The following is a 23,167-nucleotide window of genomic DNA, read 5'->3' as shown; positions in this document are numbered from 1 at the left end:
CAAGTCTTTACGCAATAGTTTCTCCTTTTGGGCTTATCAAAAGAAAGGTGACAGTAGATTTTAAAATACTCTTGGGCACAGCAAGACACATTTACGTAGAGATAATGTATCAAAACAGGCAAAATGTAAGTTGAAATATAAAAGAGGAAAAAATTATTAATAGAATATGAATAAGTTTTAATAGAGGTGTTTTGTAACAGGCACAGCATCAGTATAAAATAGTTTGCTAAGGAAGTATTATATTGCACAGATCATGCAATATGAATTGTTGGCATGAGTTTCCTACATATTCCTTACCAACATGCTATATACTCATTGCATTTATTTTCAGTGTACAATTTCTAGATTTATTCAATAATAAACACACATGCACTTGTAGAGTCCCTTGGTATAGGATTGCAACTGCTGGTGCAAATCCCTACTTCAAAGGGGATTTCAATAAAATGACATGCTCCCTTCCTACTGGTTTTATGTTGAGCTTAGCTTATTTTAGCTGGTTTTCCATTTCAGATTACTATGCTCAGCTTCCACGGTAAATGCTAGAAGTTTCATTTCTGCAGTAGAATGACTTAGTATGAAAGAAAATTACTTTGATTCAGGGGTGTGGGCTCTGCCCCTGAATACTGCACAACAGCAGGAACAACTGCCACCCAGGCCAATGTAAGTACCCCTCCTACCTACCCTCACTAAGATCACAAGCCCCTTCCCCTTCTTATCTCTTCAAGTCAGGAATCATGTCGAGCCATATGTCTGTCTCCCACCATCCTCCTCAGCTGATTTCCCTGTGGTTGCTGGTAGGGAGGCCCAGGGGTCGCCCCAGGGTTCAGGTAAATGCCACCACGTAAATAATAGGCAGCGTCTTCCACCATACCGCTCAGAAGTGGCTGGTGTACGACCAGGGACAGGCACCACGTAGGGAACCTCTGTTCTAAACTTGTCTCTAACCTTACAAGAGGTCTAATTATTAGAGATTTGTGATACAAAAAACTAACTTCACAATAAAAAACATTTTTACCTGGATTCTTTCTGTTGCTGTAGGCCACAACTGTCTGCATAAGACCTTCTTGAGAACATCTGGAAGAAGGCTGACAGTTATGAGCAGAATTATGCCCAGCCACGCAGGACCACTAGACAGCATTTGCATGAACACGTAATACATCCTCTGATAATTGAGAAAAGGCCTAGTAGGGAAAAGATTAAATAGATATTACACTTCAGTACACAAAAAAAAGACTGGCAATGTTAAATATAAAAATTATGACAGTGATTAAATACTTCAGGTTCAACTTCATAGTTTGTGGCTGTTGATCCATCCCAGTTTTCTCAAAAGGAGACCTAAATAAACATTCACTGACTAGAGAGAGCTACCTTCCCTTTGTCTTCCACGCTGCAGAAAACACCATGATGTCCCCCACTTGCTGCCTCCCCTTTGCAAAAATAAACTAAGTTATATTCTTATCCCATCTATGCTTTTCCATCTACTCCTTATCTTGCCCCAGATATTTTCCATCTTTCCTCTCAGTGTCCCACCCATCACTTTCCTCCCCTTCCCAAACGCACACCTATTTGTATGTATCCTCAGAGTAAGGCTTGTTGATCATATCTTTCTCCATACCTCTCAAGCTCCCCTAAGCATCTCTGATGGTTTCCTGTTATGCTCCCTAAGCTATTCAGCACGTTTTTATCTGCCCCCACTTCACTGCCTTCACTTCCATGTTTCCCTGTATCTCCATGGCAGTGTGTGGTCATTAAAATGCCATCACTGAAGGGTTAATGGGAAACAGAGGCCATGTTTACTGACAGCAAAGATCAATAGACAGTTTGTATCAACACTGCAGTGTAAAGCCCCCCCTACCAGTACGGCATTCTCCTGCTGGTTTCCAAAATTTGATAGAAGGCATTGCATTCTAAAAAAGTAATCAAGTTAAAATAGTCATATCTCTAATACACAGCAAGGCTGGCTAGAAAATGCTAGCAGGGAAAATGGCACTTCTATAAACTGTTTTCATTCTGATGCTGAAGAAACTGAGATCTGATCTTACTGAAAAAAAAAAAAAAAAAGAGGCTACTGAAGATCCAAGGAGTTGACAGGTAGTTAGTAATTTGCAAAGGACACACTGAAATACAAATCCTTACTCCAAATTAAATGGCACCTTAATCACCATGCAACAGCTAGCCTCTGCTTTCTCTTTGGTCCCTCAAAATGTTTACTTCTGTATACAAAGTAGAACAGCTCCAGAAGAAGAGGTTAGAAAACATATCTGGGTACTATCTACAGGAGACAAATGCAAATTCAAGTTCCTGTTGGCAATCAGGCATAGTAAGAACTTGAACCTGTTTCAACTTGATCTCCTTCCCAAAAACTTCAGTTTCAAGTACACAGAATTTTTAATAGAAAAAACCCACCGCTTACTTTCAATCAGCTATGTACAAGAATTACACTAATTCTTAAAAAGCTTCTTACCAACAGTAGAATAAGTAGGTGTTCAGACATCTACAGTAAACCTACTTTGATAAAGAAGGGAGCAAATAAAACACAGGACTCCTGGTCATCCACACAGCTTCAATGTTAGTTCCACGCCCTAGCTGTAGTTTAGACTGCTGCAGCTAGTTCCCCCCAAGACAAGCTGACTAGATGGGTGTCTAACCCCGAGCTGCACAGACGTGACCTACTCGGTGACATTTTGCCTCAGGCAGCCAGCCTCAGCTACTTGATTTGAACCAACCCTTGACTGCTTTTGACTGATACTACTGAGATAGCCCCAGTAGCAGCCCGAGGTCTGATATTCTCCTCTTCACAGTCTTCTCTAAGAATATTTTAGCAGCCATTCAGTGAAAGGGGAGCTGAGTATTCTGTAATCTGTGTTTAAAATGTGACTGCCATTGGGGGTTCTGCAATACATAAAAGCTTAATTTCATTCTGTTTGGGACAAAAAAGTGAAATACATAACAACTTTATATTAACTTTTTGAAATAACATTTGTGATGCAATTTATATTAGGGTTCATACCAAATAATTCCTCCCCAGAGCAGAGAAAAGATAATGTAGAATGCCAGTGATCCCCAGATCATGAAGTGATTTATCCACGTCCAATAGTGTGTATCTAGTGCAAGCTGAAAAAAACCCAAATGAGATTATATGGTGTTATTACTATCTAGCAGCAACAGAATACTCAGCAGGAGATGAAATAAAATGAAACCCTTTGAAAAAAACGGAAGGGTTCTACACAGAATTAGCTAAAAAACGTTTTTCAATTTTGAGCACAGTTAAGGCAGCACAGATAACAAAATCTGTATTTAAACTAATATGACAATGTATGGTCATAGAAAGAAAGCAATATAAGTAAGCAGCAATCGGAAAACAAGCTCTAAGAAAGTTTCAACGGAAAAAAATACAGTATACCTTACCTTCAATGTAACCGTGAATACAAGCACAGTAAACACCAGTGTCCCAAAGGTCCAGTTTCCAAACATCTATAAAAAATGGTCCAAAGCAGTTGTAGGTAATACTGCCCACTACTTTGTGAATTGTCCAGAACAAACCTCTTAAAGCTATATATTGCTTTATATCAGGAACTGACACTTAAGCAACAACACTGAATTCATACATGATCTATCCAGGACAAATTGTTTTGATTTCTCGCCCTTGTGTGTACATATCTCAGATTTCATACAGACAGAAAAAACACAATCAATGCACTCAACCAAAAGTTCACAGGTATGTTTCTTAGTAAAAATGAAGTATAGCACAGTTAACAAATCACTGAGATTTACAAACGAACTGCAATAATTTCATCAATCTTCTTGAACATCATCTTTTCTCTGTCTCCTTCCTCTGCTGTCCTTGATGTTCCATGATTTCTTGGAGGTTCAACAGCATGTTATACAGATGAGTAACAGTACAAGAAAGAATGTGATAACCACCAAAGCCACGCGAGTACATAAATGTTCTACGTACATTTTAAGATAAAACGCTTTTGAATTGGGGTTGATTTTCTCCCCACCTGCATCATGAAATAAAAACACTTCAGCTTTTCAAGTGGGCAGAAAAGATCATTAATGCTGATGGAGGGAAGAATCAGTGGTGAATATGGTCACAGAGGATTGTGCGGACTGCAACAGCTATGAGACAACCAAGTTTAGGATCCAGAGAAATGCTGTATTAATTTCATTTTATTCAGAGCATTGCACCCATGAATGAGAAGGGTGCCCAAGAGAGCTGAATGATTTTGAAAGAGAAAAATGGCGAGATCTCATGAACCCTTTTTTGCAGGAAGACATGAAATTTCAGCAGAAGACGCAGTTGGCCAAGCAGGATGCCTCTCAATGAACAAGGCAAAATGGAAGCATACAAGAGATGACAATATGGGCAGGCAGCAAATGGGTAGCGTAAAAGCATTACCTGGGTACAGAGGAACAAAATCACGCAGGCTGAAGCTTAGCTCAAACTAAGATGGTTTGAGGTGTTGAGGGTAACAAAAAGGATATCTACAGGAATCCTAGTTTCAAAGGGAAAATGCAAGTCCACTGATGGAGTGGTAAGGCATCCTAGCGAAAGGTGTTAAATAAAATGCTGAAGTATTCAATTTTCTGGACATTAAGTCTTCAAGAGCATAGCCTGCTCCTTGCATTTAACAGCAAAGCTTGGGAAGGAAAGGAACAGCCAACAGCATGGGAACAACAGGTTAAGGAGCTGTTAAGGAGGGAGAGCAATGGATACGATCTATTTTGAATTTCACAAGGCATTTGACACTTGATTCAGACAGCCCAGCCTGGGTAAACAGACTACTACTTGAGTTGAAAAGTGTCTGAACCACTGGACTCAAAAGTTTAGTGATCAATGACTTGATTTTTGGTTGGCTGGTGGTACTCAGTGAACTACACCAGGGACTGAGACTGGGGCTGATATTGCTGAGTATCTCTGCCAGTGGCCTGGATGGTGACACAGAGAACATCATGAGCAAACTGCCAGGTGGTACAAAAACAGAGAATAGCTGCCATAACGAATGGCAGAGTCTCAGTCCAGAAGGACCTCTATTGATCTGAGAAGTGGGATAACAGATATCTTAGGAAGTTCAATAAGGAAAAGTGCAAAGTCTTACACCTATGCAGGAGTAACGCCATATATTGGAACTGACTGGCTGAGCAATGGCCCTGCTGAAAAGGAAGCTGCAGTAGACTCCAGCTTGAATACAAGCCTATACTGTGCTCTCTCTATAAATAAGGGAAACTGCAAACTGAGCTGTATTGGGAAGAACATGGCCACTGAATCAAGAAAGAGTATCACTCCCCTCTACTCAGCTACAGTGAGGTTGAACCTGGAACACCATGCCCTGTTTTGGGCCCCTCAGTTCAGGAGAGATGTGAAAAAAATTGGAAAGGATCACGTGGCAGGCAACCAAGATGGTTAGCAGTCTGGAGCTCTCCTGTGAAGAGAGCCTGAAGGACTTATTTAGTCTGGTGGAAGGGAGGTTAAGGAACAACCTAATAGCTGTCCACAAATATTTGAAGAACAATTACAAAGATGAAGAACTGTAACAGAACTCTCTGCAGCAACAAGAAAAATTCTGCTTAGGTATTAGGAAAAATTTTTTCACCATGAAAGCAGAAAAACCTTGCAACAGGTTGACCATGAAGGTTATGAAATCTCCATCCTCAGGGATATTCTAAACAAAGTTGTCTGTGAGTCTGTTTGTTAACATCTAGTTTATTAACAAAAAATTTTCTGTGCTCTGCTCCCAGCCTATCCAAGACTTCCTTGCCTCCTTCTGCAACTGTATTTGTTGTATCTTCCATATTCCTATTTAATCCACTCTGCATCAAATATTAAAATAAATCACACAGGATATACATTTTATTATATGGGTAAACTAAGATGACACTTAGAATCTGCAATCACTTCTACAGTGCCTTCTTTTCTTCTTACCTTCCTTGTGTAGCTAGTCTCTGACTATATGTTTTTACAACACCAACCATGTCATATCCAAAGCAGAATACCATACACAAAGCAGTATCACAAATAATAAGAGATAAATCTTTGACATCTTAATTTTTTTTACATGTAAGTTACATATAGGCAACAAAATTGTGCCCAGTTTATTTTCTCTCACTTTGAGGGTCTTTTCTAAAGCCATTCAAGCGCTTTCTAGCATAAACTGTAACACATTTTCTATAGCAGAGAGAGTAAGCAACAAAATGTAGGTTACAGAAAAGCATAGAACAAAATAACAAAACACAAGGAAGCAAAAAGCCTACTTATTTTTTAAAGTTCGTGGCTCTCTACCACACCTCATATACCTTGATGTACCTTATATTCTATATAAGTTCTTTATATTTTAAGTACTTATAAAGTAGCAATAAAGAACATTTCTATCTATAGGTTTAAGTGATATTTTGAAATAATTATAGGAAATATTTAACTGCTCTTTAACAGTTGAATTAAAGAACAGTGAAAGATGAAATGGATATCATGACAAATCCACAATAGTCTTACCATGTGAGTGCTGGTTGTCATTAGCTGAGGATAGGAAGAGAAGCAAGTAGCAAAAAGAAAAAAAGCACACAAATAAAATAGACCAAAATATCAATGGGTAAAATAAATAAAATGCAAAAGTTCTTAAAATTTGCATTCCTGTGACTGCAAAGCAAGTAGAGATAGATTATTTTAAGCTGCCATATGTGAAAAGTAATTAAAATATTAAAAAGCTTGTTATATTTAAGCTCTTTCGTGATCATTCATAACAACTCTACCAACAGTCTTTTGATATGTTAATCAGATATTCATCAGACTTAGGTTAGGCATGAAACAGAAAAGTTACTATGTAAATTCTGAAGGAATACTTGGAATTTACGATACATGTTTCTCCTAAATTGTATCTAGTCCTATGCTTCTGTTTACTGATACACAGAATTCCTGTTGCACAGTTCAGACTTTGCTAAACAAATAACCCATCTATCTCACCATAACTCATAAAACAGTTATCATCTGTACTGGTTGACATCTTGAAGGAAACAATTAAAACTATGTTCATAGCATACTTGACATTAAAAAAAAATTACCTTTGATTGACCAAATCCAACACTAACCTGTCCATTGCTGGTCACAATTGTGTTTTCAAACAAGAAATAGGCACCAAAGAAAAATACCACAGCATCAAACACTCCTAGGAATGTCCAATAAATAAATGCACGCCAGCGCAGCAAAGCATTCTTGGCAACATCTCTGTGTAAAACAAGATATACGCATTCATTATCAGCATGTTCAAAAAGCCTAGACAAATGATGTCACTCTCGTTGGTTTCTGAAGGGAAAACAATTAAGAGATTGCATGCAAAACCACCAATATTCCACGTGACAACTGTCTACCACTTCATATCCACATCCTTCCTGAATGTCTCCTCTTTAAGAGTTTTATTTATTTTTACTAAATCCTTTCAACTGTTGCCTGTATTTCTGCCTATTTCAACCGTATGGTAAATTCTCCTGTGCTGCACCCATTTACTTTTCAATCTTTTTACAGAAGGTATCTTTTTTCCACTATTTGCTGTGCATGTGATGATCCACTGTAGATTTTAAATGGAAACACTAGAGGTCTCTGGAGACTTTGCTTCATTCCCATGGGGTACTTTTATACAGAATATTGCAACAAAACAAGATATTAATTTTATGTGGAACATGCAAAACAAGGATTTTGCAGTTGAGCTGAAGCTTCAGGTTAAATTCAATTTCTTGAATGTTTTCCCACTTGGCATACATCATAAGACATCTCAGATCAGAACACAGTTAAATGAAAACCCTGAATTACATAAACATTTACTACCAACCAATACTTTCACCATATTCACTTTAAAACCTGTCAGATGACCATATGAAGTCATTTCTCACCACAGTTACCAACGTTACCAACATACAGTGAAAACCATATGGGGCTAACAGTAGCCTCACCTGGCCTAGAACAACTGTGCTATTGCCCCAAACAGCTTAGCAATAGACTATGTTAGATATCAAAACCCAGATGTTTTTGATCAAATAACCTCTGCTAGGTTTCAGAAACCAAAAAGGTCTTCTGAATGACCATCTCTAAACTGAAAACATTTAAAACATAGAAGAGAAAAATAAAAATGGGGGGGTTGGGTTTCAACAGTAGTACCTTGTATTCCTCTTCAATTTCATAGGTAAAAACACATACCACTGCATTGATTAACCTTTGGTTATCTAATATTATCTCTCTCAAATCTTAAATCATCTACTGTTACCACTCTGAAATGTACTGGTTTTGCAGCTACAAGAATCAAAACTGGCCACTGTTCCTAATTTAGATGGCCATGTGCAGTTAATTGGCAAGAACTGTATTTCAAATGGCTAAGAATCTAAACCAGTCACAGCTGCAATGCCCAGAAGTGAGTCAACAACACGCAGAGAGCAATGTTGGACACCACACAGAATACATCCTATGATATATCACTCTACAACTCACTCCTCTTTTCTTCCTGAATAAAAAAGTGTATATAGAAGAAACAGTATGTCTTCTCTTTTTAAAATACTTCCATTCCCCATTGCTGGAAGAAATAGAGTATATTGAAATATATCATATTTTCATTTGTAGAACAGTGATTTCTATATTGCTCTCACTCACTAATGCAGCAAATGAATGGTTTGGACTGCAGTATGTAAATATACATGTAAAAATACATGTGTATCTATTGTAGTTTATAGCCTGTGCACGTGGTCTTCAACCCTTCTTCTGCAGCGTATCTGATGTTCTACTGTAACCTTGTGGTACAGAAATACTGAGGACTTTGATTATAACAGAAAAAGATCTCACAATTGAACAGTCAAACCTTGAGGCACAATGTGTTAATTTTACCTGTATAGGGAAGGCTCTCTCTTGAGTGTGTCTGCACTGACATGTTGCTCCATTAGACCATACAAGAGGATAGGAAGGGAAGTGAAGCTGATATTGTACAGTGTTAGATATGCAGTATCGTATAAAGTCTGTAGATGGAAAAGAATTAAATCAGCTAATTTTAATTTTAAAGCATGATCCACTGCATGACACTTGATTTAAAATGAATGAGTCAACCTCTTCAGAAAAAAACAAAACTATATCCCTTCAGAATGGAGGCAAATATCCACAAATAGCTGCTAAGCGATGTAAGACAGAACTCTACACTTGCACCCCATTCATCTGGAGGGCAAAAGGTCAACTAAAAGATTCATGTAATAGCCTGGTCCATATATTGGGCCCTCCTATAATTTCAATTGTAAGACCAACTCCAAACTACCCAAACTGAACAACAGCAGATTCCTGTAGAGGCAGAAATTCCTCTCTGGCACATCCATCCCCCGCTTTATCTCTTCCACCTCTACAGAATACGGAAACATGCAGGGAGAAAGGGGGAGAACTCCAGAAGTTCAGCTGTGGGTGGCTGCAACGTGCTGTACGAAGAAACACCCCAATATGTCTTTGATTCTTTTTCCCGCTGAACTATTTTTCCATGTATGTCTCATCATTATAATTAGCCCTCAAACTTACCACATCACCCCATAAAAACAGTTGTTTATTTCCCAAAACCTATTTGGTGCTCATTTATGCCATAAAAATTGCTGTCAAACCCCCCTTTTGATTCAGAATTGTATTTAGCACTTAGGTAACAGGAAGTTAAATTAAATTTTCATCAACACGTGCTTTCATATCTAAATCCTAATAATGCTTGATAAAAACCTACGAAGTTTTCAGCAGTCACTTGAAATTAAAGCCAAAACAGACCAAAAAAATAGTTCTGTCAGTTTTACTCATCCTGGAGCTTTCTTTTGAGACATTCCACAAATTCAAAGCAACAGAACTATTTTCTCCCAATTAAATCCTCCTCTTGTCCAATTTAATCCTGAAAATGTAATCCTCCTTTTGTCTAAGTCCGGTCATTCGTTCCTTTGTTATTTACCCCCTCATTCAAAAGAATGAAGAGGTGCATTTTTCTGCACAATTTAGATGAGAGCAAGGAGGAAAAGTAAATAAACAAAAATTTAGAGAGAGGAATACTGGATCATCTCCTGAATGATGGCACTTTTCTGGTGAGCAGCAGCTCAGTTTTCCTCTACCTTTCTGTGGTTTTTTTTTGTTTTGTTTTGTTTTTTTTTTCAACTAATTGAATGCCACTATTTGTCTGAATTTTGCAATTCATACCTGTATACGCCAGAGAAGACTAGTTTATTCTTCCATTTTCATTCTGAATTCTAAAAATGATCAATTAGTTCAATTACTTATCTTTCAGGATTTCCTCTGTCCATGTTCAATAAGCTTAAACCTTACAGACTCTACATTTCCCACGGACATTTCACTTTGCATTGCTGTTTCCAAATTTTGGTTTCTTGTATTCTTTGACTTTGAAAATAACATTGCTTTCATGATAATTCATAAAATTAATTTCTGTAACTTAACTGCAATTGCCACTGAAAACCATATGAATTAAAAGTGACACCCTTCTTCTCACAATGTGTAAAGTAACCTAGAAATTTTCTCAGCTTAACAGGCACAGTGTTAAAGGATCCATTTAAAAAAAAAAAAAGCCAAACAGAAAATGTGTTAGTGAGGGGAAAAAGAACAACTAACCTGTTGTGAAAACCCACAGAAGAACTGATATAAAAACTGAGGAAAAATGAAGCAGACATTCTGAAAGACAAAGTGACACAAGTCGTTAAATGAAATATACGCACTAATTTATATGCTATAGTTATGTATATCATAGTTTTATAACACTAGTAATAGTAAACACTGCAGGAACAGTACAAGGAGCTGCATACGTTAAACATAAACATTCTCATCTATGGTAGTACTGTTAAGAAAAATACTTAAGATATTTTGAAAGCAAACTTGTAAGACTACAGTTTTAAAATTCAAGGCCAATGAATTTTGTGATCCAGGAGCACAGTTCAATTAAGGCAAGGCAAATATGGCATAATTCACAGTAGGACACAAAACGTCATAAGCGATCTTGATACTTTGCACGGTTCCCAGCAAAGTAATTTTAAGATGTTTCTAGGTGTGACCCCAAACTTCATCCTCCCCTAACTACACATAGAGCAAAACACTAAGACATTGAATTATCTTCTGAGGGTTCCTTTCTACAATCTTTCACTGCTTACTGGAAGAACTTTGATTGGATCCCAACATTTAGACATAACAGAACTGTCTAAACAAGGGGATGAGCATTATAAACTTTCTCTACCTACACTATCCTGATGAATTTAGAAACTAATGTAAATTAAGTTATGCTAAATTCTCAAATACTATTTCAATCCTGATTTAAAAGGCCACTGTAGAGAGAACCCAGAAGGTATTGAAAACAAGTAGAACAGTGTGTTGGAATTTGTAAGAGAGGAAAAAAAAAAAAGGAAAAAAAAGACAAGACAAATTTTGCTTCTAAACTGTAGACTACAGAATATATCTACATAAAAGCTATTTTGCTTTATGGTCTGGATAATAATCCCATTTCAGCTTTGCATCTGGCACTCAACAACATCTCTTTACAGAATTATTGCTTTTTTGTACCATGACTGTGTAAACTGTATATTATCATGTAAGTTTTTGAGATTTATGTAATTAGAATAAGCATTCTCCTACCTTATAAAAGAAGTATTGCACAAGTTCAGATATCCTAACATAATAAAAATGCCCATGAACAAGCAACATTTTTTTCAAATGTTTAAATTTAGGTATTGCATAGTCACTGTTTCTCGCTGCTTGACGACCTTCTTTGCCAATGATTCCTTTGGAAAAAAAGTGATAAAGCTGTTTAATAACTGAAGAACTATTTAAAAGATAGCATTATTATGTAATTGGACAAATAATTGTATGACATTGATCTAGTAGGAGAGAACCACTGTACCTCAAAATTCCTGGGGTAAATTCACTAAAAGTTGTCTATGAAATGCATAACCTGATTCTTTGAGACTGCCTATTTTTAAGAAGTCAATGTTTTTGTCGTTCCATTCAAATTAATATTCTAAAAAACACACTTACCTATACCAACATGTGCTTCTAGAATCATACTGACATCATTGGCTCCATCACCAATTGCTAACGTGATAGGATGCTCCTTTGATAATTTAATCAATTTTACAATCTGGAAAAAAATAGTGTTAAAAACTCTTCTCTGTAATCATTTGCTTATTTTGCATGAGCGTACAATTAATTAAAAATGACCAACACAGTTGGTTATAAGGAATTCTGTGAAGGGACACAAAAGCAATATCACCCAATGCAACTACTAAAATGCGTAGAGATCCCAGTACTTTCTATCCTGCCAAACTATTTTGAGAGATGGACAGGAGGAAGGAAGAGCAGAAGAAAGGAAGATGTTGAGATTGCTTAATGCTGTGTAAGTGCATTAATAATTTAAAAGGGTTCCAGAGAAAGAGTGTACAATTTCAAAGAAATCCTGAAACTAAAGACTGAAAGATTCTGCTTTCTTGACCGCGCTGAATTTTTTTCTTACTATTTAAGAAAAGATAATAGGACTCTGTATACATCTAAACACTGTTGACACATAAGCTATCCAAAAATTGACTTCAAATCTCTCAATTATAACTCATTGCTTCTGTAAACTTGATGTCGAGTCAGCTGCAACTAAGAACTTCTACAAACTTCCAGACAGTTTAAAGAGTGCTGGCTTAATACATTTGTTAAAATGAATAAGGGCTACACATGCTGTACCTGAGCACTGAGAAAAAGGCATGACAGTTTGAAAGGAAAAGCGTGTATTCCAATGTTTGTTTCCTTTAAAAGTTTTTCAGCTATATTGAGATGATTCAGTAATGGAAGGATGTGGTTTTACTTGATGCAAACTAGTATACAACAGTCAAGAAGTACTTAAAAATGATAATGCACACATTTTTCTGTCTGGATTCTTCTTTCTTGGCTTCCCACTTATGTTAAAAATAGAGAAGGAATATCATTCTACAGTAATAAATAATGCAGGTTCTTGTAGTATCAACAGATAGTAGACTATTCAAAGCTTGTTAGGTTAAAAAGGAAGCAATTAGTTCAGTTCATTAAATATGTTCATTTATCAGCATGTACCAACCATAAAATTTGCACAATATGTACATAAATCAAAGGCAGGTGCACAGCTGGGTGCCATTTTAGCATACCATTATCTAAATTGCTTGCCAGTAGAAATTTTTTTCCCCTCTCCCTTTTTTTTTTTCCTTTTTCCATTTTAGAAGATACAAGAGTGAATGGTAACATTCAAAGTTATCGTAAGTCATACAGAATATTAAATTTCAATATTGACATATGTGCACAGCTAACAATTATGAAATGAAATACAAACCTGTGCTTTTTGTAGAGGTGCCATTCGACAGCATAACACTGCACTGCAGTTCCTGCAAATTTCAAGAAAGAGCTCTCTGTAGTTAGCAGAGCTCCCATCTTGTCTTGGTTTCATTATTAATGATAAAGCTGCTCCATCAATAATTAAACCATAATCTTGCATATCAGTTGAAAGTCTGTTCAGGAATAAAATATAAACTAAGAGTCACTGTAAAATTCTCAGACATATTTTAAATTGGGCAATAGGTCTTTTGTGAAAGTTAATTAATGAAAAAATAATGAATATGGAATACTGCAAAATTAATATGCTTCTAAAGGAAATTCCTTGTTTAGGACTGTTACTCGTGACATTTTAAAATTCTCGATTATGTTGAAAATATTCAGTGCTTCACCAGTTCAAAGACAGAAATCTGATACCTCAGTGACTTCACCAGCGAGTATGAGCGTATAATTAATGACCTTTCAGTTTGGTTTGAAAGGACTCCAAGAACTGCAGTGAGGCAAAGTGAGTTGCCGGAATAAAGTTAATTTTGTGGCACGTTCCACAATACAGAGAAAAAAAGTTCAAGGGAAAGGCCTTTGGTACTCTGAAATCTACTTCGATGAGGAAAATAATATTCTTTTTCCCCCGAGGGTCTACATTTAAGGAAATAAACCACGCTTTGAAGAAAATGCCTAAATTAGACTTGTTGGCTCGGAGAGATAAGGCCACTGTCCACATTTACAGTATACTGTATACTACATATTTTGCATTTAGTGTGGTGGGTAAGTCTGATAGAGGTATACCTGCAATCATAATATTGAAATATAATAATTATATTTGTTATCTATAATACTACAATATTATTTTATATATATTAATCTATTAGTGGTATATCTGTAATAATTTGGGCATTGCTGGAAGTGTAACTGTAGTCACATGAAGCACAGTTTACCACAGTAACACATGCTGAACAATGGGGGAAGACGCTCCGTACAAGAGCGGTTTTCTGCAGCATCCAAACTAGCTATTTCCCAGTACCCTTGCATTTGCCTGCATTACACAGCAGCCTCAGGCTCCAGCTCAGCGGAGTGTTGTACAAACATACACTGGGGTTTATTTGTGCTCCAGTTTCAGTGCTCCAAGGTTATACTACTGTGCGTGGGTTTTCACCAAACATGGTTTCACCAGGACCAATGTTTGTCAGGAAAAAGCATCTTTGCCTTCACTACTAGAACACAAGCTATTTTTTACAAATATTAAAATGTACTGTAAACTATATTTAATAACAGTTCACAGATATTTTCAGCACTTTGTTACCATTGGCACAAAAATAGGGCAACGCCATTAGTATACAATGATAGTATACAAGGATATCAACCAAAAATGTATTATTATGAAGTTCAGGCAACGTACTGAATGTCTGACGTATTACAGTGAAAGATTTTCAGCCTCGATTTGAACACCAGGCAGAATCCTGATATTACTATCTTAGCGTATTCTCCAACTCTGGAGCCAAAGAAAATTCAACTTTTTCCTTACCCTGAGAAAGTATCCCTGGTTAAGCTGCCATTATGTCTTAGGACAGTTTTGCTTAGGTCAAAAAGCACATCGTGTAAACTCTGTTCCTCGATTTTCTTTGTGGTTAGCTCAAGTATTTGTGTATTTCTCCGGAAGAGTTTGCAGGCATAGCAAGTAGCTGCAGCAGTCTCCATTTTGTCTCCTGTCAGAACCCAAACTTTAATTCCAGCTTTCTGGAGTGCTTCAATAGTGTCAGCAGCTTTTTCTTGTAGTCTGTGGAAGTCAATTGACAACATACATTGATAGATTGCTCGGAAATTAGAAATTCAGACATCCTTATTGAAAGATTTCCAGAACCAAATAAAAAATGTCAATAGAAGTTATCAGATCCAAGAATTTTCCCAAAGGTGTGAATCTAAAAATGTTTAGGGGAGTAGTACATTATAAATAACTAGTTTTGTCACTTTCAAAATGCTCAAAGTTTCACCTTTCATTTACATAGCCTAAAAGACAAGATGCTTCATTCCCCAGCAAGTACTTCAATTAAAACATTTGCAGTGCTTTCAGCTAATGACATCAAACAGTCAAGTAGTGCTGAGTTATTAAAGCTACCTCCCACTTTTAACAGACAGTTTTTGATTTTTTTTAAGACCTAGAGATTCTCCTTTCATTTCCTCAATACCCACTTTGTAGTTCTTTCTTCCAAAACTTTTTCCTACAATTTGTTCAGTAAGGTATTACATGAACTGCATGTAATGAAGGTATTACATCAACTTCTGCCCAGGGAAGTGGTGGAATCGTCATCCCTGGAGGTATTTAGAAGACGGGCAGATGTAGTGCTTAGCGATAGGGTTTAGTGATGGTTTTTGTCAGTTAGGTTGATGATTGGACTAAATGATCTGTAAGGTCCCTTCCAACCTAGGCAATTCTATGATTCTAAATAGCTTGAATATACTGATTTTTGTACAATTAGCTACTGTTGCTAGCTTACTAAATTATAAATTTACCACATGTAACTTTAGTAAGCTAAGGCTATGGAATTAATTCGAATAAAGGGTTTTTCAAATAAATCTGTAATCTAGAAAAGAGTCTTCAACCACTTTGGTAACATCACTAAAAACATAAGAAACTAAGAAATGTACTAACCGATCTTCAACAGCTGTAGCACCAAGTAAAATAAAATCTCTTTCTATCTTCTCATACACTTCTGCCAATTTCTTTTCCCGGTCCTGGAGGGCCAACTTTGCATTCTGGAGTAACTTCTGTGCATTGCTATATTCTTCTGCTGTGAGCTTTTTATATGCAACACACAATGTTCGCAGTCCCTCCTAAAGAATGTAATCAAAATAAACAAGATGCCTCTTAGAAAACTCTTCTTAGACTTCTTATTGGTGTGTATGCTGGAATACTTGAAAATTTTGAATGATTTTACCATTAACATGAAGAGTCCCACTATTCACTTTTACAGTGAAGTCAGTATAGTATAGAATAGCACAGTATAATCCAGACTAGAATATGGGTCAGCTTGATTCTGTGCTGCCCTGGAAGCAGTTACAACCTGAGGTACAGAGCTCAGTCCTCCAAAAGAGAAACAGCTCAGTGACCTAACTGGGTGTATAAGATTACCAGGGAAAGGAGAGTCAAGGCAGAGGTTTCCTTCCCTATGCGTATAATTAGGCAGGATGAGTCAGAATAAATAACAATAATATAAATAGTAGCTCTGCAAAGTCTGATATTGATGCTGTGTTGCAGCAGAGACAGGAACAAAACACCACAGACAGTACTGAAAGTGAAAATCCAACCGTCCCATTTCAGTCAAGTGTGGGTGTTTCAGATTGGATCAAACTTCTGGACTGTGTGATGAATAAAAAAGGGAGTATATAGACTGTGTAAGGCAGGAAAAAGCTGCTATAACACAGACAGGAAGTTTTGCCACTCAAATATATTACCTCTCAACACTCTATCTTCATAAACTTTAATCCAGAAGGTCTTTGTATAGTTACTTATTATCAATCCAAGAAGAAGTAGTATTAAAAAAGCTCTCTGACCCTTGCTATTGAGAAGGGCAGGTGCCAGGTGGCTGCCTGTATCTCCTTGAAGCTTCTCTATGTAGGAGCCAGCCCTATTTCTAATTACCCACGATGATATGATAGCTGTTGGTCTGGATTTCTCTCTTGACAGACATCGGATAGATATGTAAACACTTACTTTAGTTTCATTAGCCTCCTTCACTTGTAATTACCAGACATCTGTTTCTTACAGTAAAGCTTAACAAAGCACTTTGGCAACGAGTTTTGAAGTTTCCCTTCAAAACAAAAGCCGGTAACACTACTTTTCACATATCAGTAATAATACTTTGTTTTCAGTTTGAGTACGGGATGCCAGCTATTTTTATCCTATTTATAAGACTGACAGACATATTCCATTGCAATGGGTTCTGCATATTTTTGGATACAGCAAAATTCAGTATTTTACAACTCCAAATACTACCTTTTAGCTAAAACCAAGTTCTGATATTTTCTAAAGGTGCTCAGGCAGTTCATAGCTCATCTTTAGCAAGCAAAAGTGTTAAGTATAAGGATGATCACTGCATTGTTTCCCCATAAGAAGCGCATTTGTTGCTACACTGTGCTCTAATGGATTTTTTCTTTTAAGAGCTTGTAAAGCAATCAAAGGCAGCAAATCACAATTACTAAGGTTGGGGACTAAAAGCAGGGATGAGGTTTTCAGCGAAGTTTTTCACTTTTCTTTCATTTACTAACTAATTCAAACCACCACAGTGCCATACTAAAAAGCTAACTGATGACCTCTGGTGTAACATACAGCTATACGTATCTAATGCACTCATATCTCACCACATCTACTATTTGGAAGACGAGATGGAAGATAGATCCAAATAAGGGAGTAACACAGACTGCCACCCACACAGCCTGTGTGCACTTTGGCACAGAGTAACCTCAGTGCCTGGGAAGACAAGTATGTTATCAGATCAAGCAGGAGGTCAGAGCAATCAATATTTTCTTTGACGCCAATATCACATGAACAGATCAATAAAATGGAATCTTACCACTGCATTGCGTTCAACTCTGGATCGTATTTGGTCAATTTTGCCTTCTTTAACTCTAGGAAATATGGAAGAATCTGCTCCCTTACAAAACAGAAATATATCACCTAAAAGAGACAGCATATGAAATTCAAAATGGTCAAGTATATCTTTCTTCAAAAAAACATCTAAATTACTAAGCCTTCAGAAAAATTTCTTCCAACTTTTTTTTTTTTTTTATAACATTTGCACTCACTCTGGTACCCAGCCCCCTTTTTTATAAAGAAAGGCACAGAGACTGTGATTAATACTTAACTCTTTGGTATCTGGCATAAATTCAAGTGAAACAGAAACATCTAAGATGAAACAGAATGTGACAGCCCTACCTGTTGAAGATTTAACAATTACACTCATTCGCCGTCTCACAGAATCAAAACTCAAAACCTCTAACAATTCAAACCTGAAACAGAAACAGAATATTTTTTAAACAACTCTACTTTTCCAGAAACCTAAACTAGTTATTATGACTTCAAGCATATCAAACAAAACATGACTTCTAACATGGAAAATTATGTTGAGTACTACGTAATATGGAACTAGTACAGAAAGAAACAACAAGTTACAAATAATAAAAAGGGGAGTCCCTCAGCTTCTAATTACTTGAAACAGAATTTGTCCGCATGACGTTCTTAAGTATCTTTGGATGTATAGTCAATATAATTTTTGTAATCAGAAGACTAGAAATCTTGCAGTAGAGCACTATATTGCTTATAAAGTAAGTAAATTCCTACCTACAACACCTAGGCATAGCCTTAGAACTTAAATGTGTAGGTGTTTACACGGAAGTATTTATTTAGTGTTTTTCTAATTTTGAATATTCCTATCTCCCAAAAGTGCCCACCTAATTTCATGAATCTTGGCTCAAGTGTTGACTGACAAGTTATTCGAGTGAAAAAAACATTTTATTAGTTTTATATTTTCCATTGGTTTTATGATTTGCTTTTATCCCATGTTTCTTTCCTTTCTAGGAGGAAAAATGAACACAAGCTCATGTTGTACTGTTTCTGTATAATTCATCAGTTTATATACTTTTATCATTTACTCTCTTACCTATTTCCTTTTATCTAAGAGACACCCCCTCCCCCCCGGCCTTTTCCCACCAAAACATAAGCATCCCAATCATTAATCCAAATCTCTTCAGGATTCATCTCTGTTAATATTTTGCTTATAAAATAGATCTGCTTATTTAATTAGATCATTCAGTTCTAAGTCCTTAACAACAGCCTGGAATTCAAACTTGGGCAAGGCCACCGTGTTGATTTCATTAAAAGTTACAACAGATTCTAACAAGGAATCATTGCCTAATAGGGCAATGAAGAAACATTTCAAGACCCTGGGACAACTGGTCAAGGGATCAGGAGCGCAAGTTGTGTTCTCCTCTATCCCCCCAGTTGCGGGGAACGATGAGGGGGTAAATAGGAGGAACCAGCAGATCAATGCCTGGCTCCAAGCCTGGTGCTGCCAGCAGGACTTTGGGTTCTTTGACCATGGCGTGATTTACAAAACGCCAGGCGTGCTGGTAAACAGGCGGGAATAGCTTATCTTGCAGGGGGAAAAGGGTTCTAGGACAAGAGTTATCGGGGCTCATTGAGAGAGCTTTAAACTAGATTCAAAGAGGGGTGGGGATGGTACCGGGCTTGCCGGTGAGGTGCCTAGGCATAGTTGCTCGGCACTTGTGGCAGAGTGTCCCAGTATTTCTGAGAGCCAGAAGGCACACCACATCTCAAGGGTGAAAACTACACGCACAACTCCCTCTCTGAAATGCTTATACACCAATGCACGCAGCATGGGGAATAAGCAGGAAGAACTGGAGATCTGTGTGCGGTCGCAGGGCCACAATCTCATTGCAATTACTGAGACATGGTGGGACAGCTCACATGACTAGAATGCTGTCATGGATGGCTATGTCCTTTTCAGGAAAGCCAGGCCAGCGAGGTGAGGTGGTGGAGTTGCTCTTTATGTGAGAGAGCAACTGGAATGCATCAAGCTCTCACTGGGGGCAAACGAAGAGAGGGTTGAGAGCTTATGGGTAAGGATTAAAGGGCAGGTGAATATGAGGAACACTGTTGTGGGCGTTTATTAGAGGCCACCTGATCAGGATGGGGAAGCTGATGAGGCCTTCTACAGACAGCTGAAGGCAGCCTCACAATTGCAGGCCTTGGTTATTCAAGTTATTCAAGTGAAAAAAACATTTTACTATTTCCCACCATTTTATGGGGGACTTCAATCACACTGATATCTTCTGGGAAGACCACACAGCCAGGCATGCACAGTCCAGGAGGCTCCTGCAGCAGACAACAAGGAGAGGAGCACTACTGGACCTAGTACTGACAAACACAGAGGGACTGGTGGAGGACGTTAAGGCTGGAGGCAGACTTGGCTGCAGTGATCACGAGAAGATAGAGTTCAGGATCATGGGCAGTATTCACAAAACAACGAGAAGTAAAATCACAACCTTGGACTTCAGGAGGGCTAACTTTGACCTCTTCAAGTAACAAGAGATCCCGTGGACTAGGGCTCTGGAAGGCAGCGGGGCTCAAGAAAGCTGGTTGGTATTCAAACACCACTTTCTCCAAGCTCAGGATCGGTGAATCCCTAAGAGCAAGAAATTGTGCAAGGGACACAGAAGACCTGCATGGCTGAGCAGGGAGCTTCTGAAAAAGCTCAAGTGGAAGAAGGGACTGACCACTTGGGAAGATTACAGGGAAACAGGAAGACTTCCCCTTGGTTGAGGAGGATCAAGTGAGAGATCAATTAGGTCAATTAGATATCCACAAGTCCATGGGTCCTGATGGCATGCACCCGAGAGTGCTGAGGGAGCTGGCGGAAGTCATTGCTGCACTGCTCTCCACCATCTTTGAAAGTTCCTGGAGAACAGGCGAGGTGCCTGAGGACTGGAGGAAGGCCAATGTCACTCCAGTCTTCCAAAAGGGCAAGAAGCAGGACCCAGGGAACTACAAGCCGGTCAGCCTCACCTCCATCCCTGGAAAGATGATGGAACAGCTTGTTCTGGGCGTCATCTCAAGGCATGTGGAGGAAAAGAAAGCTATCAGAAGTAGTCAACATGGATTCACCAAGGGGAAATCATGTCTGACTAATCTGATAGCCTTCTATGACGGAATGACTGGATGGATAGATGGGGGGAGGGCAGTGGATGTTGTCTACCTTGACTTCAGCAAGGCATTCAACATGGTCTCCCACAGCATCCTCATAGGGAAGCTTAGGAAGCGTGGGTTAGATGAATGGACAGTAAGGTGGATAGAAAACTGGCTGAAAGACAGAGCTCAGAGGGTCGTGATTAGGGGCACAGAGTCTAGTTGGAGGTCAGTGACAAGTGGTGTTCCCCAGGGGTCAGTACTGGGTCCAGTCCTCTTCAATATATTCATCAATGACCTGGATGAAGGGATACAGCACACCCTCGGCAAGTTTGCTGATGACACAAAGCTGGGAGGGGTGGCTGACACACTGGAAAGCTGTGCCCCCACGCAGAGAGACCTAGACAGGCTGGAGAGTTCAGCATAGAGAAACCTTATGAAATTCAATAAGGGCAAGTGTAGGGTGCTGCACCTGGGGAGGAATAATCCCATGCACCAGTACAGGTTGGGGGCTGACCTGCAGGAGAGCAGCTCGGTGGAAAGAGACCTGGGAGTCCTGGTGGACAACAGGATGACCACGAGCCAACAACGTGCCCTTGTGGCCAAGAAGGCCAATGGCATCCTGGGGTGCATCAAGAAGACTGTGGCAAGCAGGTCAAGGGAGGTCATCCTCCCCCTCTACTCTGCCTTGGTGAGGCCACACTGGGAGTACTGTGTCCAGTTCTAGGCTCCCCAGTTCAAGAAGGACAGGGAAGTGCTGGAGAGGGTACAGCAAAGGGCTACCAAGATGATTAGGGGATAGGAACACCTCTCTTATGAAGAAAGGTTGAAGGATTTGGGTCTCTTCAGTCTGGAAAAAAGACAACTGAGGGGGGATCTTATCAATGCTTATAAATACTTAAAGGGTGGGTGTCAGGAGGATGGGGCCAGGCTCTTTTCAGTGGTGCCTGGCAACAGGACAAGAGGTAACGGGCACAAACTTGAGCATCGGAAGTTCCATCTCAACATGAGGAGGAACTTCTTTCCTTTGAGGGTGGCAGAGCACTGGAACAGGCTGCCCAGAGAGGTGGTGGAGTCTCCTTCTCTGGAAACATTCAAAACCCGCCTGGACACGTTCCTGTGCAACCTGCTCTAGGTGACCCTGCTCTGGCAGGGGGGTTGGACTAGATGATCTCCAGAGGTCCCTTCCAAGCCTACCATTATGTGATTCTGTGAAGAAGCTGGATCAGGCCTATGTCTACAAACCATTATGCATTTTGGATAAAATTCCTAATAATTATAGTGCTTTTATAAATCACCAAGTTATATTGACTCCAGTTCTTATGAGTTGAGACTCAAAAGTCTGAAGTAAACTTTGAGAAAATCCCTCCATATTCCCCTTAAAGGGGTAAAAATAACAGCAGGGTTCCTATATTCATGTCCAAGAGTCCCTGTGTAGTTTGCACAGTACACATCCAGACACACAATAGACTTAATCAGGAAGGATCAACAAAAGCGTACAGTAACGTTTTCAAAAGTATGTACATCCCAACAACAAATGGGGTACATACCGTTTTCTATTAAGAAAAAAATATTTACCATATAACAAAGGAAAAATACGCATAGTTCCTGAAACTTAGGAACTATTAGATTGTCATGAACCACTACATCACACTTTTGTTGTCGTACTAATATTTCATGTTGCATATACTGTCAAACTAGCAGACTAAGTGAAAATATAAAACTACAGGGTCTATATAAAATTATCAATATTAGTAGCTCCTTTATTTTTCTACTAAAATGTACAATTTCTGAATTATCTGAATTAAAAATTAATGTACAGGGAAATAATGATTTATTAAACACAACAATAAAAATTCCTTGTCAGTCCATTTTGTATATTTTTAACCACTCACTTCTCTAGGTTATTTTCCCGATTTAAGATCTCCATAAAATTGTCCTTCAGCCTTAGATAGGTGTAACCAAGTCTGCAAAACGAGACACACATCAAGAGAATGAATACAACAAATAATTATCCAGTTTAAGCATGTCCTAAGGAGTTAAGACTGAGTTTATTTTCTGAAAGAAAAAAAAAAAAGCCCCAAACTGTTTTTTATTTGATTTATGAATATGAATAATCATGAATATATGTTAAG

At 38.3% G+C, this 23,167-nt stretch overlaps 1 protein-coding gene across 5 annotated transcripts in view; it reads right to left on the bottom strand.

Annotated features, from left to right (window-relative positions):
• ATP11A (ATPase phospholipid transporting 11A) overlaps positions 1-23,167 on the bottom strand; it is a 123,814-nt gene that overhangs the window by 10,933 nt on the left and 89,714 nt on the right. For 3 of the 5 annotated variants that reach the window (XM_063337908.1, XM_063337926.1, XM_063337935.1), the window contains exons 15-28: positions 22,928-22,999; positions 18,264-18,337; positions 17,902-18,005; positions 15,981-16,162; positions 14,856-15,107; positions 13,335-13,509; positions 12,023-12,125; positions 11,624-11,769; positions 10,613-10,672; positions 8,867-8,994; positions 7,087-7,222; positions 3,409-3,474; positions 3,011-3,114; positions 1,016-1,181 (exon numbers count right to left, since the gene is read on the bottom strand). In XM_063337908.1, coding sequence (XP_063193978.1) covers positions 1,016-1,181; positions 3,011-3,114; positions 3,409-3,474; positions 7,087-7,222; positions 8,867-8,994; positions 10,613-10,672; positions 11,624-11,769; positions 12,023-12,125; positions 13,335-13,509; positions 14,856-15,107; positions 15,981-16,162; positions 17,902-18,005; positions 18,264-18,337; positions 22,928-22,999 — 1,768 coding nt within the window. Of the gene's footprint in view, positions 1-1,015; positions 1,182-3,010; positions 3,115-3,408; positions 3,475-6,493; positions 6,518-7,086; positions 7,223-8,866; positions 8,995-10,612; positions 10,673-11,623; positions 11,770-12,022; positions 12,126-13,334; positions 13,510-14,855; positions 15,108-15,980; positions 16,163-17,901; positions 18,006-18,263; positions 18,338-22,927; positions 23,000-23,167 lie in introns of all 5 variants that reach the window. The other 2 variants (XM_063337900.1, XM_063337917.1) reach the window with 1 other exon arrangement.

Source organism: Chroicocephalus ridibundus, chromosome 1 (assembly GCF_963924245.1).
Source record: "Chroicocephalus ridibundus chromosome 1, bChrRid1.1, whole genome shotgun sequence".
NCBI classification, from domain to species: Eukaryota; Metazoa; Chordata; class Aves; order Charadriiformes; family Laridae; genus Chroicocephalus; species Chroicocephalus ridibundus.
The sequence above is the reverse complement of the archived record's forward strand: the minus strand, read 5'-3'. Positions and strand labels throughout refer to the sequence as shown.